The sequence below is a fragment of the Passer domesticus genome, chromosome 10 (assembly GCF_036417665.1).
Source record: "Passer domesticus isolate bPasDom1 chromosome 10, bPasDom1.hap1, whole genome shotgun sequence".
NCBI lineage: Eukaryota > Metazoa > Chordata > Aves > Passeriformes > Passeridae > Passer > Passer domesticus.
Window position 1 is genome coordinate 6,803,702 of NC_087483.1, and position 12,933 is coordinate 6,816,634.

Genomic DNA, 12,933 nt, shown 5'->3' on the forward strand with positions numbered 1-12,933 from the left:
TGTCACCACGTGTCACAAAGGACACGCTCTTCCATTCCATGCCAGGGTGACCGTGCTGCAGCGTGTCACAAAGGGCCCTTGCACACACTGCCACCTGCCCTGGGGCCGCCCCCAGCCCACCCAAAGTGGCCCCGGTTGGAAGGAATCCCTGGTCCCAAGTGTCTAAGTCAGCCCGACAGGATCTTTAAGAAGGGCTCAGCCCATCAGCAAATGTTGCCCTGCTCCTGGAATTACTGATAATTGACTTTAAAGTCTGCATTTTTATAATTCCTTTGTGTCCTGATGCACCTAAATGGTCCTTTTTCTTTACCTTCTGTCACTCTTGAGCCCCCCATGAAACGATATCGCTGGGTTGTGCTGCCCCAGCCCATGAAGAACAATCCTGTTATCGGTCACTTTGTCATTCATTCAGGGATACAACCAGAACGGCACAAATAACCATCTCTTTTGATGTATCACTACATGGAGAAAATTTTAAATCCTTCCGGCAGTTCTCCATTACTGGGTGACTGTCTTGCTGCTTTAAAGGTAATGCTTGACAGCACAGGCTTCTGCATAGCCACAGAAAAAATCCAAACTGAACCTCCCTGGAAATACCTGGGTTTCCAATTATTGGAGACAACGGTCACCCCACAGCCAGTGACCATAAAACCCATATACACACACTGAATGCTTTGGAAAGTTGTTAGGCACTCTTAATTGGATCCAAGCTTTAGAGGGAATCACCATGAAGAAATTATCCCCCTTATTTCAGCTGTAAAATGAGACCCAGATCTCCCTTCCCCATGGCACTTGACAAAAACTTCCCAAATGGCTTTACAGATTGTAAGTGATAACATCAGTAACTTCTTTGCCACACGTCAAAATTCAGATTTTCCTTTGTGACTGCTTGTGATTCTGCAATCTTTCCAACCCTCTTATTGGTCAGTGTGATGTGCAGGAACATCCTCTCTGCTTAATAGGAGTGGGTTTTTCTGCCACACATCTTTTCAAAAACTCTAACCGTTCCACTTGAGATGCTTATTCAGATGCTGTCGATGGGACGACTCCAGTGCCAGAGCCTGGCAGGATATGATCCAGCAGTAAAACATCTTCTTATTCCTGCAACAGAATTAGAGCATCTGTTCAGGGATTCACTGTCATTTCAAATTGCTCTTGAGGACTATAATGCACAATTTTTTCACACAATGCCTCGTCATGCCCTGCTACAATCCTTCAAGGGACTCCCCTTTCAACAAGGATGACTTGAAAAGAAAACTCCAATCCCTGGTGCAAAAACTGTTTTCACTGATGGATCGGGAAAGGCACACAAAGCTGTGACCCTGTGGAGAAATGATAAGGGACAGTGGGAACATTCGATAACCTCTCCACCTGGACCTACCCAGCTAGTGAAACTGGCAGCTGCGGTAGAAGCATTTTGCCTTTTTTCACAGGAACCTATTAACATTGTTCATGATTCTCTTTATGATACAGGAATCATTGAGAGAATTGAGCGCTCATTCCTGAAGGAAGTCTCTAACAAAGTTCTTCTTCTGTTATTAACCACTCTGTACAAATGTTCACTTCACAGTCTCACGAATACCACATTCTGCACTTTGGGTCACACACCACTCTGCCTGGACCCGTAGTGGAAGGCATTGTGAAGGCAGATGCCCTCGCCATGACAGTCACTATTCCAGAAAAGTTAGGGCAGGCCAAACTTTCTCATGATTTCTGCCATCAAAATGCCTGAGCACTGGGAAAACAATTCAATCTGACTTTGCCACAAGCACGGGATGTCGTGAATACTTGCTCACAGTGTCAGCAGACTCGTTCTTTGCCACAAATGTTAGGTACAAAGCCACAGGTGTTGAAACCTAATGACATCTGGCAAACAGATTTAACACACATTTTGAGCTTTTGGGCTTTTAAATATGTCCATGTTTCTGTTGATACCATTTCTGGATTCATACTAGCAACAGCACACAAGGCTGAGAAATCCATGGGAATTTGATGGCAATTTGGGAGGGGAGCTGAGGGATTCTAAATTCCAAATGCCCCGAATGCTGTCATTTCGTTGGGAATTTGGGAGGGGTGAGGGGCCCTGCGGGGAAGAGGGAGAATTGGAAACCCAATCTGGTAATTGCCCTCTTGTTTTCTCCCCCGCAGGGCGGCGAGGCCTGGATCCATTCCCTCACCTAGCCTTTAATTACTCGCAGCAGTCAGCAATTGTTTTGCAACATTCCCTGTAAAATTCAGATTTAATTAGCATTTGATTTTTATAAAAGGCTTTTCAGATAATTTAGATGTTTTAAAAAACCCTTGTAGAAATTTTTTAAACTACCAATTTGTGAATTTTAGCAATTGCAAGAAATAAAAAGAGAGAACTAAAGGAACAATTTGGAACATGTTTTGTTGTTTTTTAACAATTTTTATATGTTTTTATTAATTAAAATGTTTTAATTTTTAACTGTAAGAAGTGCTGCTGGAGTTTCCCTGTCCAGTTTCCTAGTCAAACCTTAACCAATGTTCCTTTTAATAATATATTACTATAAATTGGCAAAAGCACAAATTAAGTTTAAAAAAAAAAATTATAGAATTATCCTTTAAACTCTGGATATTGCATATTTGGAAAGGGGCCTGCAAAAGGCCATAATCACAGTGATGATATTAAAGGGTGAACTTAAGGTTTTTAATTTAAATTAAATATAAGTTTTGTAACAACTAATTTTTAATGATAATATTTGATTTGTTAATTTGAAGAGTTGTTGATTTGATTTGAGAATGCAAAATACCTTTTTGAAATTTTTAAACAGTGTGTTTTTACAAAAGTAAAGATTATTAATTCAATTAAATGTATAAAAAGATTAATTCTTATTCAGGTTTTCAATTTTGAAGAACTATGTGTTTTTTAACCCCAAAACCAAAAATACCAAATGCTTTATTAGCTTTGATTTTAATTATTGATTAATTTGCCCTTTTTATTTCAAATGTATGTCTTTGTATTGTTTTTTAAAATCACTCTTTGTTATATTTGAAGTAATTTTGAAAATTAACCCCGTTGTTGAGTTGTATATTACAGAAAGAATATTGTAACTACACCAAAGTCGACTATGCTACATTCGATCATGACCATTTACTGAACTGAATTTCCTTGAAGAGAAAAAAACCCCTTCAAACTTGAGTTTTCCAAGAGAAGAACAAGATAACTGAAGTTTTTAATAATTGTCCAGAAAATCAGCCAAGGAAGATCAGCCAAATTGATGTGAAGAACATCTCCTTGCTTTGCTTTGTATTATGAAATCATTTGTAGTTGTATTAATAAAAGAAAAGTTAAATTGTCAAAAGAATAGTAACCAGGAGCCAGTTGGTTTTTAATCAGTTTAATACTATACCTCCGAGTTTTAAATCATAAGTTTGAGTTAAAATTAAAAGAAAATTTATATTTGATTAACATGAAATAAATTTGTTTGTTTTATACCTTTAACTCCTGGAGACTATGAAACATCCTTCTTTGGAACACCCTTTATATGAAATATCCTATGATGTAATGTTAAGCTCTTTTATGAAATGTTAAATCCTTTTTGAGCTTGTTACTTTTAAGTTCTCGCTTGACAATTTAAGAATAATTTTTATCTATCTTTTAAGGCCAATGTTTATAAATTAATTATTCAAAGTCAAGATACTATTTCGCAGTTAATTGAGGAAATTAATAAAATTATAGAAAGAAAATATAATCAGTAAAAAACAAGACAAGTATAAGCTAAATTAGACATATTAAAAATTGAGGGTTTTTTAAAATTTTTAAATTTTTAAATTTGTTTTATTTTGTATCTGTAAAATTTTATGATTTATTACACTAATACCCTTTGTTATTTTAGTTAAACTTCAATGCCCTTCTTTTTGTAATAGAAAATCTGGATATGTTGTAGTGTGTTTTTTCTTGATTTGTAAGTTGATTGTTTCTTTATACTGTTCCCATTTCGTTCCCGCCTTTTCCCAGAATTTTTGTCACTTTTCTTGTTGTTGCTTGCTAGTTTCTATTTCTCCAAACTCTATCAGTACACTGAAACTGTTCTCCTCCCCTGGGATTTTTTATTGGTTCATACATTGTGGTTCCCGCCTTGTTTTTTACTCCCAATTCTCCTGATTTGTTAAAGATTGCACCCTCCCCTGAGACCTGCCCCCAAATATAAGCTCCTTTTTCCCCCGGATCGGGGTCCCGGGAGGCAGAAGAAGGGGAAGTTTACCATCCAATAAAGTTACCCCGGGACCATGGAGCATCCCTGTCCGTTGTTCTCCGGCAGATGTTCCAGAAGTTTCTGCGCATTCAGCGCAGAGAGACCGGGAGCAGTGCAGCTGAGGGCCCCGCCGAGCCTGACTCGGGGCTGACCGAGCTCCAGGCAGAGCCTGATGTCAGCCTGGATTCAGCTGAGCTCTCACAAGACTTGGACACAACAATTTATGAGGACGGAGAAAACGGAGACGAGGCACTGGCACAGGTTGTGGCCATCACAAATGCCAAATCCAGAGGGACTGAAGCCACCACAAATACTTGCACCATGCCCATTCCCACAGTTATTCATGCTGCCACTATGGAATTTTTTGAGGAGAGTGCTGTTCCTTCTCAGCAGCAGGTAAGCAGCCCGGGGTCAGGCCTGGAGGCCTCCCAGGAGTGTGTGTCCCCTCAAGCCATTGTCACTGGGGCCCCTCAGCCTTTGAGGCCAGCACAGTGTGGCAGGAAGGGAAGCACTTCTTGGGGGAAGCTGGGGAAATTGCACCCACTGGACAGCGCTCCAAGTCTCCCCCATATCTCCTCCAGGTGCCAGCCATTGTAAGGAACATCCACCAGAGGCTGCTGTCCCATGACACTGTGGATGCCAGGCTGCAAATTGACATTGTGAGGCTGGCTGAAGAACACCCTCCTGACGTGGTGCTGACCCTCCTGCGCTGTGCCCCAACGTGTGACGGGTACGGGGCCCACCTGCCTTGAGAGCTCAGGGCTCACTTGCCTTTAGGGCCCGTGGCCGATCACAGCCTGTCCAATGGGCTCTGCCAGACAGGCAGAGAGCTCCAGGACCCTCGGGCCCCTCTCTTTGCCCAGCCTGCTGCCAATGCTCCCTCCCTGCCCCTCAGGGCACCGGGACTCTGTCACCTGTGCCCCCACAGCTGCACAGGGCATGGTACTGTGACTGAGACACCCCTGACACAGAGCCTTCATCCCACAGAGCTGCTGCAATCATGTGGAGAGCCATTGCTTCGTCAAGACTAACAATGGAGAAAGTGCTGCCAACACTGGTCCGTGTAATGGAGGATTGGCCTCTGAGCAAAATGTGCACCTCCGATGGGGACAATCAAGACGTTTTTGCCTTGGCTGTGAGTTGCTGGAACTGGTCTCTTCTCAGCCCCCGGCTGCCTCTCCAGCAGCTCTCCATCCTCTCCCTGCCTCAGTCACTGGGCTGAAACCTGGGCTAGGGCCAGGCTCAGGGGCCACCAGGCCCACTGCTCCCCCTGCATCTGCCCTTGGGCCCTGCCCCAAGGACACCTCGGCACTGAGCGCCGTTTTGGGCTGCTTCTTTTGCAGGCAACTCTGGTGATCTGGGTGATTGTCCAGGTGCCTGAGTGGCGCGAGGGCATACTCCCTCATTCTTCCCGCCTGTTTGTGGCTCTGCTCTTCCATATTGTCATCACAACAAAGAGGATGCCACCAGCAGAAGGTGGGCACTTCTGGAAAGCATGTCGCGAAGAACATCGCCTTACCATCAACCCCAGCAGGTCCCAGTCCTCCTGTCCTTCCCATGCCCTTGTGGCCAGTGCCAGTGCTCCCAGTGTGACCTGGGCTTTGCTCTGCACACAGGTTTGCAGTGCAGACCATGAAGGCTCAGCTCTACCGACTGCAGTGTGACAAGGAGGTGATGGCTGTGGAGTGCAAGCGTGGCTGGGACACGCTGCTGTGTGCTCACACCCAGCACTATGCCGTGGGTCTGCTGGCCAGGTGAGACCCCCTTCTCCTCCAGTCTGCCCTCAGCATTTGTGCCCTGTGCCCGGGTGCCCCACACAGTCCCTGTGGTCAGGGGCCAGAGGGTCTTGTCACCGAGGGACGGCCAAAGAGCCTGGAAAAGGCTGGGAGAGGAGGGTGCCCAGAAGGAGCCACCTCCCACAATGCTCACATCCCCTCCAGGGAGGCTGGGGAAAGACCAGACCTCTGTGAGTCCATCCTGGCAGAGGTTTGGTCCCCCCACCTAACGGTCTTGGCGCCCTTTTCTCCCTTCCAGGGGTATGTGCCATGTCTTGACCTCCATGTTTTCCCATGTCGCATACTGCCTTCTCCTTGTGCTCAGCTGTGAAAAGCCAAGGTGGGATCTGCCCTTCCTGGCATTCCTTGTGGAAGTGAGCCTGGTGGCCAGCACTGCCTCGCGGAGCTGCCTCCCAGCTCTCTGTCCTCTGGTAGCCGCAGCTGCCTGGGACGGTGCCCGTGCCCTGTGCTGCTGCCTGGGCCCAGCCCTGTGAGGTTCTGGACTGCTGCTGGCCGGGTCCCCCATCACTGCCCTGTGCCTTTCAGGTCCTCGAGTGCCTGGACTGGAATAAATGTGCTCACACTGTCCTGAAGATCATGTCAAGTTGCCTGCACAGCAAATGCAGGGAGCAGCGTCGCCTGGCGCTCAGAGGCCTCGTGGTGCTCAGCAAGGATCCCTTGATGGTGAGAAGGGGGCAGCGGCTGAAGCTGCGCTGGGGAAAGCAGCCCCATGGGCTGGCAGGGCTGAGGCAGCTGAGGCAGCTGCTCCCAGCTCTCCTGCCTCACCTGCCCCAGTGCTTTGGGGCAGGCCTTTGGCCTGTGGGCCCTGCAGCAGCAGGGTGGGGTCGCAGTGCCCGGGCGCTGTTGGCGCTGCAGCCGTCCATGGCCTCCCAGCTCAGCCTTGTGTTCCACACAGGCCAGACCTATATGCAGCGTGTCTCGAAGCCTTCTGGAGCTGCTGGGTGATGCAGATGGACAGGTGGTCAGCACGTCCCTCTCTCTGTTGAAGAAGATGCTCCATAAAAAACATCTCATGATATCCAGCACTTCTGCCCCAAAGCTAGCTGAGGCACTCCTGCCACTCTTTGACCGTGTAAGGCTCTGTGCCCCCAGCCATGGGCACTGGCCGCTGACCAGAAATTTGTGCTCTCTGGATATTCAGGCCTTTGCTCAGGAGTACTGGATATGTGATGCTTAGGCCTTTTTCTCCTTCTTTCCTCCAGGACAACAGCCATCTGCAGCTGCTCTCCATTTCCCTCTTCTGCAAGGTGATGGAATTGGTAGTGGAAGAGGGTAAAAAGCCCCTGAAGAGAATTGTGAGCTGGAGTCTGCTCCCACTCTTCTTGCACTGTCATGATGAGAACTGGGACGTGGCAGAGGTAAGGTTTTGTGTGATGCTGGTGGATCTCTGGGAGGGGGATCGGCTGCCTCCTGCCCAGTGCCTGGTGGGCTGCAGCCTCCTCCAGGCCCTGGCACAGGGATGTGAGTCCGGTGCCCTGGGCTGTGGGGCCATCTCTGGCTCTCTGCTGCTCTCCAGGCCTCTATGAAAACGCTGTATTGTGTGGCTGGCTTATTGGAGAAGACGGATCTCCAGAATGATATAAATTGGGCAGGAGATCTTTCTCCTTTTAATGCCTTTATTAAAGGTTGAGCTCTGGGTGGGGGCCCGAGGGGTCGCGCACACCGCCACTGCTCCCAGTAGCGACGCAGAGGAGGAGGTGACGCAGTTTTGCTGCACAGCAGAACTGGGGCTTCCGTCCTCACGAGCGTGCCTAGGAAGTCAACTGTCTGGCTCGAAGTCTAGGGTCCTCACTTCAACTCTGTTCTGTTGAAATTACAGTGAGTTCTAAAACCTCACTAATTGAATAGGAGTACCTTTTGCCAGCAGAACCATTCACTTAGTTTCTTAAATTTTGGTTTAGTTTGTTGGTCTCAGGGTCTTTAGTTAGATTCCCTTGACTTCCTCTTGATTTGCATATTTCCCAGGGAGGTTTCCTCGGCGCCATTTTAGAGAGCAGTGGAGGAAGCACTTGACGGAGGTAACAAGGGTGGGTGTGAACTGCAGGGACTAACAGGTTCAACCTTGTAACAACAACTCTGCTTATTACAACTTCAAATCAACAGTAACATTAGAGGTTTTACATCTTAACAACAACATAATTAACACACTTAACATATTGAAACTTCACATTTAACAGTAACACTTTCAATGGCCTTAACTTATAGGATTGTCCATTACAAGAGGGTTCTGAAGACAGAGCGGCCATTGAAAATTGATGAGTGCCTGGTAAGGAGCGCCTGGAAGCCCCAGGCTCAGCCTGGAGAAGGCCCCTGAGCGCGGGGCTCAGTGTGCGGGGCTGGCAGCTGTGCCCCTGCCCGCTGCTGCAGCCAGAGGCCGCGCGGGCTCTTCTCCAGGCTGCTGTGGGCCCGAGCCGGGTGCCCATGGAGCCCCGGCGCGGCGGGGCTGCGGGGCGGCCCCGCGGCTCCCTGGGCACCAGCCGGCCCTCTGCCCCCTGCGGAGCCCGGCGCCAGCGGCTGCTGGCCGCGCCTCAGGGCTGTGCGGGCAGGGGAGGCCGGGGCTGGGCGCAGGGAGCGCCCGCCACAGGGGCTGAGCCCGCGCCAAGCCTTCCCTGCTGCCGCTCTCTGCAGCTGGCAGAGGACACGAGCCGAGCGGCCGAGCAGCTGCGCCGGGCCCAGCGCTACCTGGAGAGCCTACAGGAGTCCCTGCGAGAGGCGGCCTTCAGGATCATGGGTGAGCCACGAGGCCGGGCTCCCTCCCCGGCCTGCCGCAGCTCGGCCCCAGCCCTGCCCGCTGCCCCGGCAGCGCCATCCGGGCCCGGCGCCGTGGAGCCCCGCCGGGCCCGGGCGCTGCTGCCGCCCTCTGGCAGCCGTGCCCTTGGGTGGCAGCGTGCGGCAAGGGCCCGGGCTGAGCCCTGCCGGGCCAGCAGGGCGTGTGGCCGCAGCGCTGGCAGCGCCGCTTGCAGGGAGCTGTGCCGCTGCCGCCGTCACAGGCTCTGCCTTCACAGGGATGGCCGCGCGCTACCTGTCGAGGAAGAGGGAAGAGCTCCAGTTCCACAGTCAGGGTGAGTGAGGGCATTGGGCTGGCAGCCGGGCTGCCAGGGAGAGCTGCAATGCCCGGGCAGGGAGCTGCCATCCCTGTCCCGGCTGCGGTGGGCTTCGCTCCCTGTGTGCATGAGGGATGGTGTGGCCAGAGCACACAGAGCAATTGCAGGGACACTGCTGGGGGGATTCGTGGCCAGCATCTTGTGGCTGGTCCTGTGGGCCCCTCCTCTCTTCTGGCCGATAGAAGAGCTGAGTGGGACACCCTTGATGTAGTGGTTTTGCTTTGCCAATTTAGGATTTCCTGGCCAATGTGCCAATTGCTGTGGTGGGTTCAGTGCTGGTTAATCAGCAGTTCGCTCACCAGAATGTATTTACTCATTTCCCCTTTGAGATAGGATTAAGAGAAAGCCAAAGCAGCCTCGAGCCTTTAAAAGGGTATGAAGAACAATTTATTAAGAGTAACTAAAAGAAAGAGTAATAAGAGTCAGAACAAAACCTTCGCAACACTTCTCCTCCCCCTACAACCTTTTCTTTCCCACTGACAATGTAAAGGGACCAAACCAAAATTTTGAGTCAGTTTACTACCTCTGCAATAGTCTTTTGTCTCTTTGCTTAAGGAGAGAAGTCCCTCTTATTAATGTTATGGAGACTTTTCCGTAAGAAAACAGTTCTCTCGTGGCTCTCAATTTCCATGAATAGCAGCCACCCAGAGAAATGTGCAATGCTGAAATCACTCCCATTTTCCACAAGCTTTTCCCACAGCTGGGTTTATGTGGCATGTCAGCTTATGGGGTACTGTTTTAAGGATGAGCTGTTCAAAAGCAAAGTTCTTGTTCTCTAAAATCATCTTCATCTCTAGCAAGAGAGATCTTCTGTTCCTGGGGACACAGGATCTTCATCACTCTTCTCTCCGTCTCTGTTGAAACTTCTCCAAGAATCACAGCTACTTTAACATCTGCTGGCTTTAGCATGGAGGTCTTTGCTCAATACCTACCATTTGAACACTTTCATCTCCCCATACCTTCATGCGTTATAGGGAAAAAAGTATCATTCTCCATATACAAGAGAATTACAAGAGAATTTTGGCTTAAAACTAAAGGCATCTCCTCATCTTTGCCGTCTAGGACTTGACTTCTTCTTCACGGACCTCAGCCAGGCCTTGGCTGGGCCAGCAGTGTTACCTCCTTGTCGGCCAGAAGGGAAAAGAGAAAGTTCCCCGAGTTTCTTTTGTTTTTAAAATGTGTTTTTCACAGAGGCTTTTGTCTACAGCTTTCCAGATTATCAATTCCCAACGGCAGCCATTGATTGGTTTCCTAGCAGACACGGAGGAAGCTGCCAGCAGCTTCTCCCAAAACATCACGTCTGGGGTGCACAAAGCAGCACACCTTGGCAGGAGGGTCTCCTAGCATTCATGCAGATGTGGGTGCTGACTGTGGCTCTCTTCTTTGTTCCAGCCATTTCAGTCCCAAGGAAAGACACTAGTCTGTCCCACTGAAACCTGAATATTCATGCCCGGTTTGCCAGAAGAGCTGAAGAATTAGGTCCATCTTCAGGATGCGGTGAACCAGCGTCCCAAGAACAGCACCAGGAGACACTGAACAGGACACCATCTCCCATTGCCACTGGAGCTCCAGGCACAGCTGATGATTGGTACAGCTGAGCCTGTGGGAAGCTCACATGGCTTCTGGCCTTTCCCTGCCTGTAGATACCTCCCTCCCTCCAGCCCTCAGACACTGCCCATTCCCTCTTCCCCTCCCATATCACCCCTTGTTTTTAGCTTTCATTAATAAACGGTTTGGCTTCTTCACTTTGCTGCATCCCTGTGGAGCTGAAGCGCCGCAAATCCGGTGCCCTGGGACACACAGGCCCCTGCTGCCGTTCTCTTCCATGCCGTGTTTTGTGCACAGGAACAGGGCAGGTCAGGCTGGCACGGTCCCTGTGCTGAAGGTGCAGTTCCACAACCCTGTGCGGTTACAGATCTTGCTGAGCACACGGAAGGCCAGCAGTGGCACAAGGAGCCTGGGTGTCAGGAGTGAAGTCGTGTCTGAGGCCCTGCCACATTTGATCTGCTGTTGTGCACGTCAGCAAGACAATGAAGAACAGACAGTGAAGGAAGCCTTATGGGTGAACTGGTGGGAATGTGACCCTTAAGAGAGACAATGGATTGGTCAATCGATGGGAAGTTAACCTGTGAAAGAGGAACGACACCCAATGGAGCTGTGTTTGGCATGGAGGGGGCATCACAAGCCATTGCAGCCTCTTCTCACGCGCTGACCAAGCATGAGATGACGTTATAACAGGAAAAACTCCGCTCCAGAGGAGGAGATGTCAGGCCTGGTTGTGGGGTGGAGGGATGAGAGGGACAACATGCATGTCCTTCTGATGGAGGGGATGCCCTGAATGTGGATGGCCTGCCTGCCCCTCCCAATGAAGCACCTTTCTCCATCTCCTGCTCCTGCTCAGTGGCTTTTCACCATTCCAGGGGTTGGTACATATTCTTTGCAAGAGCAGCTGACCAAACAAAACTAGATTTCCAGTCACAAGTGCAATTAAGCCTTTTTGCATGGGAATCTGAACCCAGCTGAGAGGGATTCCATGGCAGGCATCCATGGAGAGCACAGGGGCTGGGAATGCTGGAAGTTTTCAAGAATAGCATCCTGAAAGCACGGCAGTGCTCCATCCGTGCACAGCAGGATCAGGAAGAGGGCAGAACCAGAGACCATCCAGGCTTAACAGGCAGCTTTGGGTGTGCCTAAGAGCAAATGAAGAAGCAGCATGGTGCCCGAGACTCGGACACGCGACCGTGCCGGTGCCCGGAGCGCTGCCAGGCAGTGCCGGGATCCCGGCTGTGGTTCTGGTCCCCACAAGTGAGGAATGGCAGCCCCAGGCTCAGCCCCAGGCAGAAAGCCAACCAGGTGAGAGCAGAGGGAGGGCACCCTCCCAGTCTCTCTTGGCCATGGTCGCAAAACAGCCCCTGCTGCTTCTTCCTCCGCCTGTGTTTGGGGTGTGCGGGTGGCAGAGCCAGCCAGCTTGTGCTCTGCGTTCCAAAGCCCCTTGGGAGCGGGCATGAAAAGCGCTTTGTGCACAGCAGAGAGTCCTGGAAGGTGCTGGCAAGAGTGTCCTGCGGGAACAGGGCTCTGCTCCCTGGCCGGGAACAGCCTGGTTTTGGTGCCGAGAGCACCGGCAGGAGTTGAGGCAGGGGAAGAGGCAGCGGGCAGCTTGTGTTTGTAGAGGGCCTGGGGCGGCACATCTGAACCTGGGAACACACTTGGGGCAATGCCAGCTAGAGCTGGAGTGCCTGTCCTGAAAGGACCTGAAGTCATTCAGCCTTGCCAGCATTACTAAAGGGTGTGTGGTGTGGTGGCAGCTCTCTGGTCACAGAAAGAAACAGCCAACTTTCCCAGGCATTGCTCTGGAAAAGGCTATGAAAAGCTGCAAGAAAAGTATTATAGACATTTCTTATCTTAAGTTGCTCCTCCTGGTGTTATGAACATGTGAAATGTTATGGAAATATGTGTACCAAAGGGTGGTTTCTTATTTAGGCAATTGTGATGGTGTTTTGATTAAAGAACTATTCGGGTCTTCCGAATAGCAAACTTGACTATATAAATACATGGATTTCGTACTAAAGTGGTTAGTCTTCTGATACCTTTTGGAGTCTGTGTCATCTCTGACTCAACAGAGATATGTTGGTGTTCCCAGGAAAGCTGCACGTGTGGGGAAACACCTTTGGAGGAAAGGGGCTTGCTTCTCAAGGAAAGTGCTTCCCACGGAGAGCCCAGTGAGATAGGTGCAAGTGTTCCCCTTTGGCTCTCTGTACCCCTTTCAGTCCTTGAGGCCCATTGCACTTGGCAGAGGGGCAGAGCAAGGGAGAA

At 49.9% G+C, this 12,933-nt stretch overlaps 1 protein-coding gene and 1 long non-coding RNA gene across 2 annotated transcripts; both read left to right on the forward strand.

Annotated features, from left to right (window-relative positions):
- Window positions 1-240: 240 nt before the first annotated feature.
- On the forward strand, window positions 241-5,978 carry LOC135309356 (uncharacterized). Its single transcript, XM_064435507.1, has 3 exons — window positions 241-4,616; window positions 4,802-4,950; window positions 5,837-5,978. The coding sequence occupies exons 1-3, from the start codon at window positions 4,287-4,289 to the stop codon at window positions 5,976-5,978; spliced, it is 621 nt and encodes a 206-aa protein (XP_064291577.1). The 5' UTR covers window positions 241-4,286.
- A 942-nt stretch (window positions 5,979-6,920) lies between these two features.
- On the forward strand, window positions 6,921-8,282 carry LOC135309438 (uncharacterized). The gene is made up of 4 exons (XR_010369712.1): window positions 6,921-7,088; window positions 7,219-7,374; window positions 7,982-8,034; window positions 8,222-8,282. It is a non-coding gene; the product is annotated as an uncharacterized LOC135309438 (long non-coding RNA).
- Window positions 8,283-12,933: the final 4,651 nt, after the last annotated feature.